At 37.1% G+C, this 18,468-nt stretch overlaps 1 protein-coding gene across 1 annotated transcript in view; it reads right to left on the reverse strand.

Annotated features, from left to right (window-relative positions):
- The window catches only part of LOC128019725 (LIM domain only protein 7-like), a 34,199-nt gene that overhangs the window by 7,634 nt on the left and 8,097 nt on the right, over positions 1-18,468 (reverse strand). The window contains 17 exon segments of the mRNA XM_052605893.1: positions 1,692-1,748; positions 2,122-2,185; positions 2,302-2,477; positions 4,234-4,278; positions 4,281-4,394; positions 4,722-4,836; positions 5,155-5,373; positions 6,540-7,149; positions 7,499-7,635; positions 8,060-8,177; positions 8,790-8,819; positions 10,736-11,467; positions 12,240-12,383; positions 14,962-15,243; positions 15,488-15,778; positions 16,234-16,474; positions 17,439-17,633. Coding sequence (XP_052461853.1) covers positions 1,692-1,748; positions 2,122-2,185; positions 2,302-2,477; positions 4,234-4,278; positions 4,281-4,394; positions 4,722-4,836; positions 5,155-5,373; positions 6,540-7,149; positions 7,499-7,635; positions 8,060-8,177; positions 8,790-8,819; positions 10,736-11,467; positions 12,240-12,383; positions 14,962-15,243; positions 15,488-15,778; positions 16,234-16,436 — 3,337 coding nt within the window. The 5' untranslated portion in view covers positions 16,437-16,474; positions 17,439-17,633.

An 18,468-nucleotide genomic window follows, 5' to 3' on the forward strand; every position in this document is an offset into this window, starting at 1 on the left:
AAAAGCCCATAACCCCAACAGTTCCATAAAATTAATGTTAAATTAGAACCACATGCAATGACAATGATAAACAAACACATGCAAAGTCTTCAGTTAACAAAACTAAATGAATAATGCATAAACACCTTTGGCCAGTCTTCAAATGCAATATCACATGCAAAAGCTCTGGTTATTAGTAAAACTAAACCCCACATCCACAGCATGCACTATTATTCACATTCACAACACAATACCAACACACTCCACACTGATTACTGATTTCTTCCCCTGAGCTGCTCTCATAATCAGGGATAAACAGCAAGACTGAGCTGATTGTGAGAAGGTTGTGCAGGCTCATATTCATATCTGTCTCATCCTAAATTCTTTCACTTTTACCTATGGGGAAATTCTCTGATAGCATATTAATGCAGCAGGTAACAGAAAGATATGGACTGTCTATTCGTCTGCTGTGGTCTCCTATTTTTATTTTATTTAGAGTGCTTTGTATGTTGGTATAGTTCCTGACATGCTGTCTCTTTAAGAGGTCTTTATACATAAGAAAAAGGAAAAAAACGAAACGACTTTAAAACTTTTAACGTCTGATCGCATTGACAGTGACAAAGCAACCAAAAGTTATCAATGTTTCAATCAGGTTCTGTGATCTGGGGTAAAGTAAGCAACAACAACCACTGGCAAAGTGACACATTTGAATTTGAATGGATTTATTTAATAATTTACTCATTCTTATGTCATTTCAAAAAGAACCAGTATTAATTTTTAATTTTTTTATGTACGGTTACAGTATTCATTAATATTTTGAATTCGCTTTTATTTTTTAACTTTTAGTTTGAAATTAAGCTTTAGTAATTTTGCTATTGCTATTGTCATAAAAAAAATCTATTTATCTTTAATTTACTTTAGTTTTAGTACCAAAACTTATTGTTAAGTTTCATTAAACATTTCCAAGTTTCATTCAATCTAATATATATTTTACTTAAGTGCTATTTCAATTAATAATAATAAAAATGTAATAGCCTTAGTGTTAGTTAACAAAAAGGGCTCTGAACCACACTTCAAGAGGTTATTAAAATAAATTCTTGGCAGCTGCCCTAAAGCTTCTTATGTGGATTTATATCTGATTCATGAAGTTTAAATAACTTATTAATGATTCAGCAAGATTCCCAAATGAATCAGCTCAACTTTATTACTAAGATCTGGCCGAAGTGATTAACAGACCATAGGAGGGGAAGATTATTTGTGAAGGTTGACTTAAATTTTGGTCTGCTGTTTTTAATGAAATTTTATGGTGCATTTTGTGTTCCTTTTGAAGCCTGATAGCTTCAGGTCACATTAATTGTAATTACACTTAAAAAGTGTTGAAAATAGTCTTCAAACACATTCTTCCTTTGTCATAGAGGCTTTGGAAAAAGATGAGGGTGAACTATTCTGTTTTGCTACTTTGCGCTATTTACTCATCAAGGTTCCTCTACTTTTTAAAGTACTCAGACTCCTGTAGACAGCATGTCAGCACCCCAGATGGAAGTGAACAAGGTAAACTCAACCCCCCTTTACCCCAGAGGACTGACTGTGAGCTCTGTATTATGAGGTTATGAGGGGAGGAGGATGGCAGGATGAAGACTTGGCGGTTTACCCACAGCCCCCGAAACACAAAGCCTGAACACCCCAGCACTTGACTGGTGCTGTTCTGTTACCTTGTTCAAAAAACTCGGACCTCCTTTTTAAGTTTTTCATAGTAATGGATTCAGATTCTACATGGGAGATAAAAATGTTAGAAGTCGTTGAATTTGTACAAATGAAAAAAGTCCCGGGCGCCAGGGGGAACTAAATTTAACAATGAATTCTTAATTCACACTGCTTTCTTGTAGAAATGTAGGCAGAAAAACTTTATATAAACATAGCATGTGCACTGTGCTTATCTATACTTGGATATCTTTACTTTTGGTTATTACACTGTTAATCAAAACAAGCATTCTTTTCAAGCTATTTTAAACAATCTCTGAACAAGGTTCATTTTTTACTCACAAATTTTCTGCACAACATGCATTTAATAAAACAAGCATAATACAAGACATTTTTTACAGAATGTTTCCAAGCGATAAGCTGAAAAAAAAATGTATTTACCTTTATTATTCACAGTCTCTGAACCCTCATGCAAACCACCATTTATCCCATTCGAACCATAATTCTGTGAAAAAGGTCATCTGTTTAGTCTACAGAAAGGACCATTACAATACATCCGAATACAATTTTAAACTAAAATGATGTATATCATATGTAAGTGATTAATAATAGTCTGCTTACATTTCCAGGCTGAGAGCTGACATTCACAGTTTTCACGACCGTATCCTTGGTTTTTTGGGATGTGAAATCCAGGCTGGTGCTGAGGTATGGCTCAGAGGGACCTAGAGGATCCAGACTGGTCAGATTGATGGTCTTATGGCTTTTAAATGGAAGGGAAGGTAGGTCTCTGTCCCAGTCTGATTGTGGCATGTCAACAAAACCATTTATTTAAAAACCACAGAATTAGCAAACTATGAAATCAAATGTACGATTACAGACAGATACGAAAAACTGAATGTGTCTGAATAATACTTCTTAACAGCGGGAATGAAAGACAGACCACCTTCCCCTGCCATGCAGTCAGAATGAGCTCCACACACAAAAGGTTTAGCACCTAGCTTACAGATGCCCTCTGGGCCTGTTCTTCGTACATTGCTAACTCAGTTAGCTGGATTTGATTGTTAACGATTTGGCATGATCTTGGATAATTTGGTTTTTCGACGCTCATCCTTGAGTTGCTGTCATAGCAACAGGTCCATTATCTTAAACCTGCTCGGAAGCAGGCTTATTTATGTAAACTGGATTAGATTGCATCTTTTTAAACAGAATTAATATTTAAAATCTGTCCCAGCCACTGCTACATTATTATAAGAGTACCCTACTAATCTGGGGACAATAATTTAAAATAATAATTATTTAAAAATTAATTTGAAAATAATATTATAATGTTGTGCAATCTATAGTGCTATAGAAAGAGCCAGTTTTAATAACTGAATGATTTATTGTGATAAAATAATAACTTTATAATTGTATTAGAGTCTTACACAAATACAGTTAATCTGAGACATGCATTAATTTGAGTGATTACAGCTATTATGGGAGTGAAACTTTCATTAATGCAATTAATAACAAATCTGCTTCAAAGATAAAATTGCATGTAGTTTTGTTCATTTGGCTGTTTCATTATAAAGGTCCAAAAAATTGTCAAGTTTTTTGTCAGGTGTCTTTTTTAATTATACGATGTCTTAGATATATGATATATGAATCTTAGACAACTTAATGCAGACATTTTAATAAAATCCACTAATTTGTTTGAAGAACCAAATCAGTTATCAGGATTAGAAGATCCGGCATCTTTCAGATCATCTCAAGATGTATTACGAGATGTACAAACGAAGAACAGGCTCCTGATCTGGCTTCAGTAACAAACCATAAGACTGCTAGTAAACACTGAAAATATGAACCACAGACATTATAAAGAACCACAAACTAAGATCATGAGAAATAATGCACACTGTTTAGGAAGAAATAAAAGCATACCACATAATACACCGTAGACACCAGGCCAAGGAAAGTAGACATTATAGGAATAGCTCACTCAAAAATGATTACTGTTACTTTTTATTTGTGTTATTTCTTTCAGTGGACACATAATTAAAAGATGTGCTCCACAAATAAAATAACATCTGAAGTCATATGGACATCTTTATGTACTTTATTTTGGTTTAGTCCTTTCTGGAGTTTGACAGTCAACTATAGCAGTGTAGATATTTTTAAGCTTTTTTTTTTTTTACCATTTCGCAGAAGAAGAAGGAGGAGAAGAAGAAGAAAGCAGCATAGAGGCTGAATATGTGAGTAAATATGTGAGTTCCTTTGAAAGGTGAAAAAAGAAAACCAGCAACCAGCAAGCCAAACACACAACTGACAAACATAAACGGATACACAACTGTACAGTATGTGCACATTATTACTACTGAATATTCAGACTTTAACAACAGGGTCAAGCAAGAACAGATGAACTTAGTCTGCTATATACATAGCAAAAGGATATGGGAATGTTATTTCTGTTGCTTTTGATTTAACTTCGGAAGCTTTTCCAAGGTAATTTACTCAGATAAAGTCTTAGAATGCAGCACTCAGTGAGATTGTGATTGTGAGATAGTGTGGACTTACTGTTCTTGCCATGTCGACAGATGTCCATAAGCAGACTACCCTGCGCAAGGCCTCCTCCATACTGTTCTTCCACTCAGTATAGCTCATGTCTGCAACCCTGTGGCCGTTCACTGTAAGGATCTCATCTCCAACCTTCACTTGACCGTGCTCCGCTGGGGTGCCTTATCACACACATAATCAAACATACAGACATATCTATACAGATGTGTCTATAATAAATGCTACAAATCATGAAAGGTCATCAAAACATTTTTTTTTTTTTTACTAAAAATAATAAAGGTGATGCCAAATGGATCTCTAAACGTGATTTAGCATTTTAACATTTAGCATCTCAAGCAATACATGCAGAGTCATGTACATTTTCTAGATTTTGTTTCATTGCTGTGTTGGGCAGCTAGATCAACCTGAAAAAAAATCTGACACCTATGCTGTAGCAACACATATATGGTGTTCGACAAACATTTGAGGGTTTTGTACTTTTCTTTTACCTGGAACTACAGATTTGACACGGACCCCAGTGGAGTCCCAGTCGCTCTGGAAGCCGAAGTCCCTGCCGCTGTTGGGTTTCTGGTTCAGGCTGATCCTCATCTCACTGAAGTCAACCTGGAAGACACAGACAGGTCACTTCTACCCAGAAAATAAAGTGATTTGTGGTTTACCATGTTAAATGTATTTACTTTAATATGACCATAAACTATAAAATGCTTGTTGGGAGAGTACCAAAGAGATGCCCAAAAGGCAACCCAGACCCCAAAGTGTAGCTTTAATATACTTAAATGATCTGAATTAAGCTGAGATTTAATGAATATAATGTGCTTGTGTATCTGTGACTGTGTATGGAATTTACTTTTACTTTAGAAAACTGAATGTAGTTGCAAGTTTGTAGGTGAGATTTGTGAGGTGAGGAGAATCACACTGTACCTCATTAGGAGGAATGAGTGGGGAAGGAGATTTGGGCAAGGAGGACACCCTGTTGACCGGAGGGACAGGAGACGGGGCTTTCCACTCTTCATCACTGCTTTGCACAGGACTTTCCTGGGAAGTATCTTCATCTTTCATATATTGAGCATAGCGGTTGGAAACCGTTGTCTTCTTGAGGCTGTCTGTCTCTCCATTTGTGCGCTTCAGAGAGTCATCCATCTAAAAGATTTTTTAATATCATACAAGTATTTTAGCAACCAATTTAAACTCTATTTGATGATGAATGAAGCAGAATAGATTTCTCATTTATTTATGTATTCTCTTTTCATGGTAATGCAACAACAATCCAACAAACACAACAAAAATACATTCCATGCAAGAAGAACTGGAGTAGGATGAAGAAAAAAAATCTTAGAAACTCCTACTCCATTCTTATATTAAGAAAGTTACAAATTAAATTCAATTAAATTAGATAATGACTAATCATTTCAACCATGAGATAAGTTTGGGTCAAAAACTAAATAGCTCAAACAGAGGAAGAGAGTGCAACAGTGCCCAACCACTTTTTTGTGTGGCATTGATTCCAGAAGAATTTTGCCCCACTCATTTTTTTTTCTTTCTCATAGGGATTTTAATGTCTCTGTTAAAGAGTTACAAGCCATAAACTAAACCAACCAGCTATGAGGTGAAACACAACATTACAAACTTTGATTTGAAGCAAAAAAAAGCACTTGAATTGACATGAATATGCAAAAGGAACAAAACTGCGAATTAACTGCTTTAGTAGTCTGATAGCGTCGAATGATATAATCGAGTAGATAGATCGACTCGATTATATCATTCTCTGTACTTTATGGGACTGGGTGAGTGATTTGCATGTTTTGATTCCCTGTTTTGTGGATTTGTTTATTTATTTATTTATTTATGGATTTTTGGGTAATGTAGTTGGTCTCCAGGAATTCTGCTGTTGAACATGGTTATTTAAATACTTAATAATGCTAGATGACAACAACAGCATATACCGTTAATTAACAATCTTGTTATTCACAGTTGGTGTGTTTAGAAGTTATAGTTAAAAATCTATGAAGAAAATGAATGATTTTTTTCCCTTCCAGAACCAGACTTTTGCACTTCAATAATGAGAAACTTTCTCACACAAAAAAAAAATAATAAAAAAAAAATTAACACTTCTACTTTACGGTTTTACTCTGGGGTGTAACTTAGTTAGATGCTTTATAATTCAAATGAGCTGTAATTAAATCAGTTTCATTGTAAACTGATCACACAGTATGTTAAGTAGCACAATGTACTCACAGATGTTCACTAAAAAATAAAAATGCTATTTAAACAGGTCAAGATGTTTGAGACCAAGCAGACCCACTCACCGTGAATGCTCTGGGAAGGGATGTGATTCGGTTGGACTGTGTGCCGAATGGCCTGGGCGTTACTACGGAGGGAAGTCTTGCGCTATCTGATCTCTGGTAGCTCTTGGGGATGGAGGCAGAAACTCGATCCAGCCCAGACTGCTTTGTATCCATTGAATTGGGTTTATACAAAGGTCTAATGAGACCACTGGAGTTTTCAACTGGCTTAGTGCTACTATTTAACTCTGAGCTGTTGAGAATGCTGCTGGGTTTACTGACGCTGGTGGGCTTGATAGCACTGGTGGGCTTAATCAGGCTGGAGTTGCTGCTGGAGAACGAAGGCACTGGTCCATCCAGAAGGCTTTGGGTCGTTGTTTGGCTCTCCACAATCTTGTTACTCATATCTGGGCTGGAGCGTTCACGTTTGGTAGGAACATCTGTGGCAGTGACAGGTTCCGTTTCTCTCAGAGATGGTATGGAGGGTACTGAAGGTTTGTCCATGGGGGCGTAAGGGATGTCAATGGTGTTGCTATGTACTGGCAGAGTTCTGCGTCGGGGTACAGGTTCTACGAAGACATCATCAGTGATGGAGTTAAAGCTTTCCCTGTGGTTGCTTTGCCCTCGGCTCTCTCTGCAAAGGGGCATGAACAAGACAGGCAGGACGAGAAATGTGATTAGATTACACTCTTACACTAAGCAGACGACGAATCAGAGAAAGTAGAACAGACTACACTTTCGCAAAAGCTACAGCAACATTTTATAGTAAACCACAAAATAAAATAATAACAATAAAAAAAATAAAAAAAATAATAATAATTAAACATTTAATTCAATTGATGAAAAAAGTATTAAATGAATTAAATATAAAATGTAAAATTACATTAAATCAAATAAAATGAACAAATTAAATATACAATTTTGTACTGTTTAAAATGTTTAAGCTTCACAGAGCTATTTGATTTAAAGGAATCTGTGTTCACCTCTCTTCCTGCATTTCCTTGAAGGTCTTTGATTTCCTGGTGCCCGAAGTGATCTGCTCGATCTGTTCCCTCTCCTCTTTCTTCTTCACAATGTCAGAATTCACACTCTTGCGCTTATTCTTCCACCTTGAGAGATCCTGCAGAGATGAGGAGAATGACGCTCAGCCTCCATAACTGGAGCACAGGTGCTTATTCAGAAGCAGAAGCAGTAGGAGGGGCAGTCATGGGAAGGGTGGAGAGATACAAGGACAGATTGAGAAGTGAGGGAGGACTAGATTTTGCCAGTGTCCTATTTTGCCTGTTTGGCTCCACCCGACTCCTTTTCCCATGTGAATTAGGGGCCGTATATGACCTGAATGCTGTATTGAAGCACAGTCATCCACACTACGAAGTACGACTGAACAGTTACAGACTATTTTTTATTGCTGTGATTGTGTGGCTTGAAGTAGTCAAGGTCTTTATGGGGAAATCTTACTTGTCTCAGCTTTCATTTAACCACACCGCTGAACAGATGCAGCTACAAACATGATTGATAACAAAGCCATGTGAACCGATACTCACATCTTGCCACTTATCCTCACTTTCCTTAATTAGACTACGCATCTTCTGCAGCTCTTCAATGCGCAACTCCGTCGTAGAGTTCGTCTCACTGTCGGTGATGTCGCTCACTGATTTGCTCCTGAAAACAGATGTTTTTCAAAAGATTAATAGATCAGATTAACTCCTTAAGGAAAAACAAAACATGCATTAGGATGGAAAAACTTTTTGGTATGAGTTAAAGTGTTACAGCTCTCATCAAGGAATCATACATAACAGAAATTTACAAGACAAAATATTGATGGGTTAGTAAAATAGCAGGCGTGTTCCAAATATTCTTCAAGCCACAATTAGCTGTTTTAATAGCGTTGTCACAAATGTTATTTGGCAACTCAGTGGGTTAATATTCCACGAGTGACCTATTCAATCACTTCCACTCGTGTGTCTTACCTGTGAGAGTACAATACTTCTGCATTACAGAAATACCTGTGCTTTTCATGATCTGGATTTTTCCAGAATGACACGACTGAACACAGATCTGGATTAAATTAGCCAGCAGTGAGTGTATCTGTAGTCTTCACTGCTTTTGGAGTGAAAATCTTTGGGCAGCAGCCCAAGGAGATCAAAGCATTGTGAGTACATAGTGAGTGTCAGTGCTTAACGTAGGGGAGGGCAGAGGAAACGAAAGCCTACGCAGCATCCGTGACCACACACACAAATACAAACGTGCCATTCCTGCAAGGACACAACTCACCCTTCACTACCAGAGCTTTTCTGGAGCAGTCTAGGGAACCAAAGAGAACCACAACACAGTCATATATTGGTCTGATGATTGACAGTTTTTATTGACTGACCTATAAAGACTAATAAAGTGTTGTATGCTCAACAAGTCTGCATTTATTTGATCAAAATACAATAAGAAACAGCAAAAGTGTAAAATTGAATACAATTTTATATAACCGTATTCTATGTTTATATATTTTAAAATGTAATTTAGTCTTGTGATGACAAAGTAGAATTTTTAATTATAACATTTTAAATGTCACTTTTGATCAATGTAATGCAACCTTGCTAAATAAAAGTATTAATTTATTTTAAAAAAAGCATCCCAAACGTTTAAATGTTGGTGTTTATGTCAAGAGTTTTAGTCACACTGCTCCAGCTATGATCAAGTGCATAATAGTTATTTTACAATACACGTCATGCTTCAACATTCAGTTAATTCTTAGATTACAGACCTGACTGTCTAGCATTTAAAATGTGTAACAGTAAGTGTGGAATGACATCACTGGAAACTTCGAATTCTCACCAATCACAGTGCGGTTGCTCTTTTTAATGCTCCGACATTACATGAACTCTAATCAAATTAAATGTTGTACTTGGGATTCAACTTCCAGCTTTCACAGGATCACAAGGATGTGGGGAATTTGGAGCTAAAGTGCATTGTAATTGACCTCGTAAAGAGAGAATGTCTGACTGGATTATTTATAGACATTGCTCAGGTTTTTCTGGATACACTCACACCATATAAAGCCTGTTAGGAAACTTTACTTAAAAGAAAGTCTAAGCAGCGGAGTCTGTACATGATGCATTGGTTCCTTGGATTCATTTAAATCACCAAAACTATCAGTTTTTATTTATTTATTTAATTGAACACAAGCAAAATGCAGTTCACAGAAAATAGGTCAGTCTCTCCAAAGAGAAAAAAAGATCCATCTGAACGGCAACTGACACATTCTTTGGTGTTCCTGTACAAATCAAGGCTTATGAATCTTGACTCAATTATATTAATAGTTAAAAAATAATTAAAATAAATAAAAATGCTTTTTTTAAAATATATTATTAGATAAAGTAAACTTCAATAATGCTATCTGAAATATGTATCAATGACCAATAATAATAATAATAAATCCAACTTATTTTCATCATGAAAATAAGCTATTTCCTATTAAAGTGATAAACTTCTAATTGATTAGCCACTATACACGCTCAGAAGAAAAGGTACAAAAGCCGTCACTGGGGCAGTACCTTTTAGGTACTAATATGTACACTTTAGGTACTAATATGCACCTTTAAGCTACCAATATGGATTGTTTAGGTACAAAAGTGTGCCTTTTGGGTACCGCCCCAGTGACATTTTTTTTTTTTTGTGTACGTTAATAACTAGAAGTAAAATGAAGTACATAAAGCATAAAATATATATTTAAATAAGCATATATATATATATATATATATATATATATATATATATATATATATATTTAATGTAATAAAACAAATAACAAATACTAGTTTGCAATAAAATGTACTGTTTTTGCACAGTAATTTTACTGGAAGAGGATAAAACTGAAAGCCTTGCACACTCAAATTAAAAATGGCTGTGCCCCACTTTTATGTTAAAAATAGGGTGGATAAAACACATCACAAATCAAATTTCAAAGCTCAGAACCATTTTGACATCAGGACTTCATCAAACCAATTTTTTTTGTAAAGTCCAGTCAAACATAAATCAAGAGAAAATCCCAATATCTACCTGTTACAATCATTCTTCAAGTGGGAGGTCTCATGCAATCAAAGTCACACCCATATCAAACTCACACAACTACCATTGCCAGAGTAAGATTAGAGTTAACACGAGAACGGATGATCATGATGACAAGCGCACACAGGCATTTATTTGTGCAGGCTCAGAAACCTAACCTCTCCACCATCAGCCTCTTCCAGTATCGCACACGGCTGGCCTCTCTGATAGCTTGCCATCTCTGCACATCTTCATCACTGCAAGAGAAAGAAATGCTGGGAGCTCCCCTTTCCTTCTTTCCTTGGGTATTTAAAGCCCTTAGCTTTCTAAGTAGCATATCATCTGCTTTCAGGTGCTGTTCTGCTCCATGTTTAATCTCTGGCTTGGGCTTGTGCTGTCTGGGTTCAACTGGTTCACATATCAGCTTGGCCTGAAGTTTTGGTGGCAAAGCCCATGCCTCTGGAATAGGAACAGGGTGGTAGTTATCAGGGGCCCCAGACAGAGGGCAATTGTTGATTTGCTGTTGAGCCCTTCGAAAAACCACATCATCTTTTTCAATGTCAGGATAAACGAGTTCCCCCTCACGACGGGGCTGAATTACCACCATGACGTCGGCCTCCGATCTGCGGCGAAGCAACAGGAAGTTACCATACTTCAACTTGGCCAGGTCATCACTTGAGTGGAAGGTTTTTGTACGACGTGTAAACATATCATCATTTTCCAAATCAGGCAGGATGTCGGCAGAAACGTTGTATGGGTCATTAGGGTGTTCACGCCCTAGAAGGGAATACTTTTCACATTTTAGGAGTCGGGGGCCAGAGGCGGGATCCGTTCTGGGCCAAAAATCAGGGGGTTCTAACTTATGCCGCCCTGCACTCTGCTGAGCAACCGTGAGGGGTTGTGTTTGAGAACTGTGGTGAATGAAAAGAGAAAAGAGTAAAGAAAAGATTCAGAACATGCAAGAGGACAGTAGGAAAATGGAAGTGTAAAAATCACGAAGCAAGTTAACAGATTAGTGCATGCAGAGGGATGCAGCTAACAGGTAACAGCAGCATTTTGTGGACTCAGTTTGCTCTGCCACAAAATACTAAAGGTTACTACAAAAAAATATATTTATTAAAAGTTAAATACAAAAACAGTAAGTATTTTTAAGGATCATGAGGCAGGCCATACAACAGTTCATAGTGACAATCATTAAGGCGGGTTCACACAAGGCATGGTAACTATAAAGTTTTAATAATTGTTCTTATTTCATGGAATAGAAAAGTCCACACCACAACTATGATGATAACGACACAGAGGAACAATATTATTGAGATCACACTCAGAACTATTTTTTTTTCAACTGATGAATGACAAAAACGTTGAGAGCCAATCAAAAAAAAAAAAAAAAAAAAGATGTAAATAAAAATACAAATAAAGTGTCTGAGTATTTAAGGCGGCAGACGAAATCGCTGAATTGAATATGAATATTATGCTGACAAAATTATCCTTCTCACCATTTCCATTTGGGTACAAATGCAATTGCTTGGGGAGACCATTAACATTCATGCTGATGATTTTGAATAAAAACACTACATGTTAGTAAGCACCATTCCATACATTTATTAGAACATGAGGAGAAGCTGATTGGGGAAGTGAGTAGATGTCCAGTCCTAATGCATATGGGGCTGTGAAAAGAACCTGAGCAGGGAAGTGAGGTTGGACTGAGCGAGGCCTTCAGGTGCAAGGGAATGAGAGGAAGGGGGTTTGGATTGAGTGTGAGAGAAAGTAGGTACAGAGAGCCAGGGGTTGACATCACCGTCTGATTCTTCAGAATTCTTGTGGCTGGAAAATGTGAGGTAAAAGAGCACAGAGAAAGACAGGGGTGAAAGGTTAGCAACCATCACCACAAAGAAGACAGAGATGTAACAGAGAAGACTTAGTGATAAGACACAAAGAATCCTCAGGGTTTACAGTGCACCAGAAGTATTTGGACATTTAAGCCACACATGAAAATATATGAAAGTACGAACAAAACTGATGTACTTCTTTAAATCAAGACAAAAACTAAACAAAATATAGATACTTAATGGTCGGTTGATTCTGTGGAACATGTCCATTTAACAGGTCTAGCACCATTTGTTTCAGATGCCACATCATTTTGTAATGTTTTTATCTATGCAATCTACAAATTAAAGTGTGATTCAGGGCCGTGCACAGACCTTTTGAGGGGCATGTGCTGAAACTGAAAAAGGGCACCCCCCCCCCCTTTTTATATCAAGATTATTTAGTAAGCCTGCATAAAAGGAAGAAATGGTCACATCTTCACGACAAATTCAATAACACAAAATAATAGTCTCAAAAGCTTTAGATTTATTCACGATTAATAACAACCATAATAATAATAATATTAGATAATTAGATAATATAGATAAACAGGGTTTTAAGGGCTTCTTTAAATCTAATACAACAGCAACCTTCTGTGACCCATGTATCTGGCAAAAAATTGATACTGTGGTGGACCAGGGATGTTGGTCTCTTGAAGGTCTCTTATTCACTACACTTTCCCTAAAATAAGCCAGCAATGAAAAAATAAATAAAAATAGTGTGAAAAGTACAGTTGCAGTGAAAAGCATTTCTGAAGGATCACGTGACACTGAAGAGTACTGAACTGGAGTAATGATGCTGAAAATTCAGCTTTGATCACAAAAATAAAATCACATTTTAAAATATATTCAAATAGAAAAGAGTTATTTAAAATTGTAAAAATATTACACAATATTACTGATTTTGCTGTATTTTGGATCAAATAAATGAAGCCTTGGAATGAATCATGAATTACATTCTGCATGATAAAATATAAAGATTTCAGTGATCTTCTGTAATTTTTTTTTTAGTTACTACTACATTACTGTAGTAAAACCGTGTTTTACAACATTTTATACAGAGAGTATACAGAGAGTATATCATAACATGATTAGCCTAAATGTTAATAAATTAAGTCTATCAGCAATCATGAATCAAAGAAGAAATTTCTTAGAAATATATGTTATCTAGGTGACGAGGATCACTCGTCGCTTTGTGTAAGTTCCAGTACGAAACAGCGGGGGGCGCACCTGTTATGATTTCCCGATGGTAAAAACAAATTATGTTGTTGTATTACTTATCAATATATAGTTTTTGACCAGCGAATGTGTGCAAATGTGATTTTTTTTCTGTCCGTCATTAAAACGGCGACGGTGCCTGCCGCTGCCGGCATCACATTACATTTTCATCTAGGTTACAAACTAGTTTTTTTAGGTATATAGACGGAGCGCTCAGTTTTTCCTGTGGTAAAATGCATTTGGCCAAATTAGCATTTTATAAAAGATGAAATGCAACTGTATGCACAGGCTATTTAAGTGTTGGCTATATATTGGCTATGACTAGATGGCAAATGCTAGCCCTCTCTCTCAGGCGACGTCCCACATGTCTCAGCCAGTGAGTCAGTCAGACATCAAATAAATAAAATATGAGCCTTTATAGACAGTGTTTAGTAGTACTTATTCAAACAACAAGATATTTATTTACCCGTCGCAAAACTGTTCAGCTCAGCTATTGCCTACTGTGCGGCTGCTGTGGAACTTCAGTTGATTCTATGAATATAGAGGGGGCGGAGTTATCAGCTTACTGACAGCTTGAGGATCGAATAAGATTTACACAAGCTCGTTTTAAGAACTTTAATTTGGTAAAACAGACAGACAGGAGTAAAGGGTGACCAATAGCATTGATTAAAAAAAATTAAAAATAAAAATAAAAACACCACCAAAAAAAAAGGCACTTCGGAGTGTAAGGGCAAAAAGGGCATGTGCTCTGCACAGGTTGAGCCCTACCTGTGCACGTGCCTGGTGTGATTAAAGTGTGACCTAAATGGCCAAATACTGTACTTTTTCAGAGTCAGTGATTTGCTAGACATGTCTTTACAGTGCATTAGAAATTAAGATCTCAAAAAACCTAATGGACTGATCGTGAGGGCTGGGAATTTAGAACAGGTTCTTATTTAGATTTCATTAAAATAATACTGCATCCAAAAGATTTTCACGAACAGTTTCCAATTCTAATAAATATGAAAACGTGATTTATTTTGATTTTATTGTTCTGTTGAAATCTAAAACTCTTATAAGTTGACAACTGCTTCTCATTGGAGCGAATGCAGTCAGAATTGTCACGGTCCAATATTTTCTTTCTTCCTCAAGATTATGAAATACTGTCAACAGAATTATTACGAACCAGAGAATCTGAATCTCTGGAAAGAACCAGAATCATTAATGTCCTTTATGATTACATCCTCTTCTGCTCATCTAATTTTGTTTTCACATTTTTATTTATTTTAGTTATTTACAGTATGTTTGTTTTTCTAAATATGCCTCAGTACTGGACAGACCTGAACCCTTGGATCTTCCTGTACCAAGCCCGGTGCTGGGAGCCCAGTTTGATCTTCTTCACGTGTGCATCCCCCTCAGGTGTCCAGAGCTTGGGCATAAATTTATCAGAAGGCACTGTTACAGACGTTTGAGGTCTCAGACCTAGTTTACGGGCATAAAGATCATCTTGAACAGGATCAGCATAGCCAAACTCGTCATCCTCTTCTTCAGAGTCATCATAAATGCAGACACCAGTGGAAACAGGCCTTCTGTAATTCCTCTCTAGAGGCTGTGATTGACTGCTGCTCAAAAGACAGCCATTGTTGTTAAATTCTGCCAATGATGAATGCACATCAAACCATCCATGATTAATAAGCACAGCAAACCAAATAAAAAGAGCAAACAATAATAAGACAATGTTGTTTCAAAAAGTCCACGCTATAGGTTGAATGTCAAGCAAAATAATGACATCACAGCAACATAAAAACCCAAAGTTAGCACTGATAAAATGGCAAACAGTTGCATGTCAATGATGCCAGTTCTGACCTGAGATTGGTCAGTGTCTGCTGGGACACTTTACTGACAGCCACCTGTGACCTGGTAGTAAAAGTGATAGCAGCTGCCTCCAGTTGGCTGATGGGAATGGCAAAGTTGGTTGGAGGGACAGAAGAGGGGCTGTGAAATCTACGGCTAGCGAGGTCATCTAAAACCATGTTGGGATCTGGTCGGTCTGCATCTGAATCACTGCTCTCATACTCACAGGCCAAAGACGGGTGAACAGCAGTCTGGGATTTCAACCCGGGGATAGACGAAGGGTCTGAACCTGCCCTCTCATGACTGGGACAGACCACCAATGATGGTCATAAAAGCATAATGCCAAGAAATAGTGGGAAAAATAAGCACCAGCATTCAAACACTGAGAACATACATATATATATATATATATTCCTCCAAACAAATATAGAAAAAGTGAATGACCAGGAGTTCACATTCAGATCTTTTGATTGCAGATATCAGAGGACAGTGTGAGACATAGTTAAGGTCTCTTAAAACACAAGAGAAGATGGATTTAAAATTACTATTTTTTTCTTTTCTTCTTTTTGTAAGGAGAAATAAAGAGAAGCTGGAGACTAAAGACATTTTTTGAGAAGCAACAAACCTACAGAAAACATTTTTCTGCAAGCATGGTCTGGACAACATCATAATTCATTGACCACCTTTCACCAGACTGCGTGCATTAATGCCATCTATTGAAAACCCCCTATGATCTCTGAAGTACAGGCTTGCATTACCTTGTAAAAGAGCCGTCATCTTCTGTGTACATAGGGCTAGCCCAGCTTCTTCTGTCGTCGTCATTTCGATCTGCACGTTTCTTGCGTAATGGTGCTGGAACATATCCCGTCTGCTTTTCCTTTGATGGCAGGAACTGATTGTACTGAGCGGTGGTTTTAGGTGCTATGACCAGTGAACGGCGGTATTCTTTATATTCTGACATCTTGAAGCTCAGATCTGCCTCAGGGTCACTGCCACAACCTGGACAAACAGAGAGCCAGGAGTGTGAGCATATTAACACACACATGCACTCGTGATTGTTTTTTTTTTTTTTATCCTGATGGAGACCTTCCATTACTTTTATTGTTTTTATACTGAGCTAATGATGTTTTCTAACCCATAACTCTAAACCTGACCTTTTGTGAATTTTTTTTTGCAGTGCACACATACACATACTTCTTTGTGATAAACATGGCAGTGGGAAGCAACTGACTCACTGGCAGGTCAGTGGGGAAAAACAGAATAAAAGTCTCATTCCAGTGAATGTGTAGATAGCCTAGAACACTAATTATATCAGCTGCTAATTATATCAGCACCTTTCTCATACTGCAGTTGAGCCCCTGAGACCATGACAGAGTAGAAAGATGCTAATTTCACAGAAATACAACCATGTCGAAGAGTATGAATGGATTGGAGTTTGCACTTTCCATCAATGCAGAATCTGCTGACTGTCACCAACAGCAAAATATAACTTATGGCAAAAGCTTTAAAACGGTATCATTCACACACCACTAGAGGGCACCAGGCATTTGTTATGAGTCGCCGTGATTTTGGCAAGTAAGACATGTTCCTGGATCAACATTATTGTCCAAAAATACAGACTTAACCCAATCCCTAACCTTACCCATAAATTATTCCTAAAATCAGTAGGAAATTATAGCTGATTAACAAGGGAGAAATAGCACCTAACTCTGACTGTAAGCCTAAAACAGATATTTCCTCAAAAGTTATATCTCAATTATGATTTACTGGTTTACTGGAATGTTGTTCCCGGATCAACAAGGATGCTGATCCAGAAACATGTACTTGGTGAAATCACGGTCACCTTAGTTTTGATAAGCAAGACCCAAAGTTTTTATTTTCTGTGACCAAGTCTTTAAGCTTCACAGCTTATTTTTCTTGCTCTGAACGCAAAAGAGAGACTTAAGAGATTGAAAAGTCTTACCCTCACTGCTGCCTTTGAGTGTGACGTCTGAGGATGTGCTGTAAGGTCTGGAGCCCAGAGAGTCGAGGCTGTCTAGAGAGTCTTCTCTCCTGTGTCCGGCCCGTAGTGGGAAGAGCTTTTATTTCTCTGAGTACCAGCTATCTCTACAATAGCTGTATCGCACACTGCCCGTTGTGTTGTAAAATCCTCTAGTGCCTGTCAAGCACAATGATGTGAGTGTGAGCGACCAACATACACATGCAGAAGGGAAAAACACAAACACCAAACACAACATACAGCCTCCATCAGTCTTGCTCGGGAGAATCTCCTGTCTCTTCCATTGTAAGTCATGCCACTGAAGTCGATTAAGCACACAGAACTCATGTTTTGTTATGGGTGTGTATGAAGATATGCACGGCTGATTCTGACCACAAGAACTAAAAAGTATACCGTCTTAAATTTAAATGGCAGGTTTAATGACAATTATTTTGATGCCACTTCTATACAATAAGCATTGTAATATTTCATTAAAATTCAAATAAATGTGTTTCATCCATACGTAAAAGTCAGTATCAGTGCAATCAATTGCTATTGGCTGACTGTGTTCTTTAAATGGGTCATGAATTTTCCCTTTTATTATTTTGTACTGTACTCCAAGGTCCACTTATAACGTTATCTTTTTTTTTTTTTATATCAAAAACATCATAATTCAGAAGTATTAGGCTATTTTCTCATCTGAACGCTCTGCTTTAATAGGCGTGGCAGATTGTCGACTCGGAAGTAAACGCCCACTGCTATGATTGGCTAACAATTTTGTAAAATTTTGAAAGCCTACATCCTCCATAGATTGATACTGCTTTGATTTAGGTTAAAAAAACGCATGAATACTCAGTACATATCAAATGATCTGTAATAACTTAAAGCAATAGTGACCACATAAAAAACAGTTACTCACATTTGTGTGGTGCGACATTACTGTCAGATCTAATACAGTCGGCACAGTTTCGTCGTTTTGTTTCAATCCTTCTGAAAATCCTGTCAAATTGTGCCT

Source organism: Carassius gibelio, chromosome A9, assembly GCF_023724105.1.
Source record: "Carassius gibelio isolate Cgi1373 ecotype wild population from Czech Republic chromosome A9, carGib1.2-hapl.c, whole genome shotgun sequence".
Taxonomy (NCBI): domain Eukaryota; kingdom Metazoa; phylum Chordata; class Actinopteri; order Cypriniformes; family Cyprinidae; genus Carassius; species Carassius gibelio.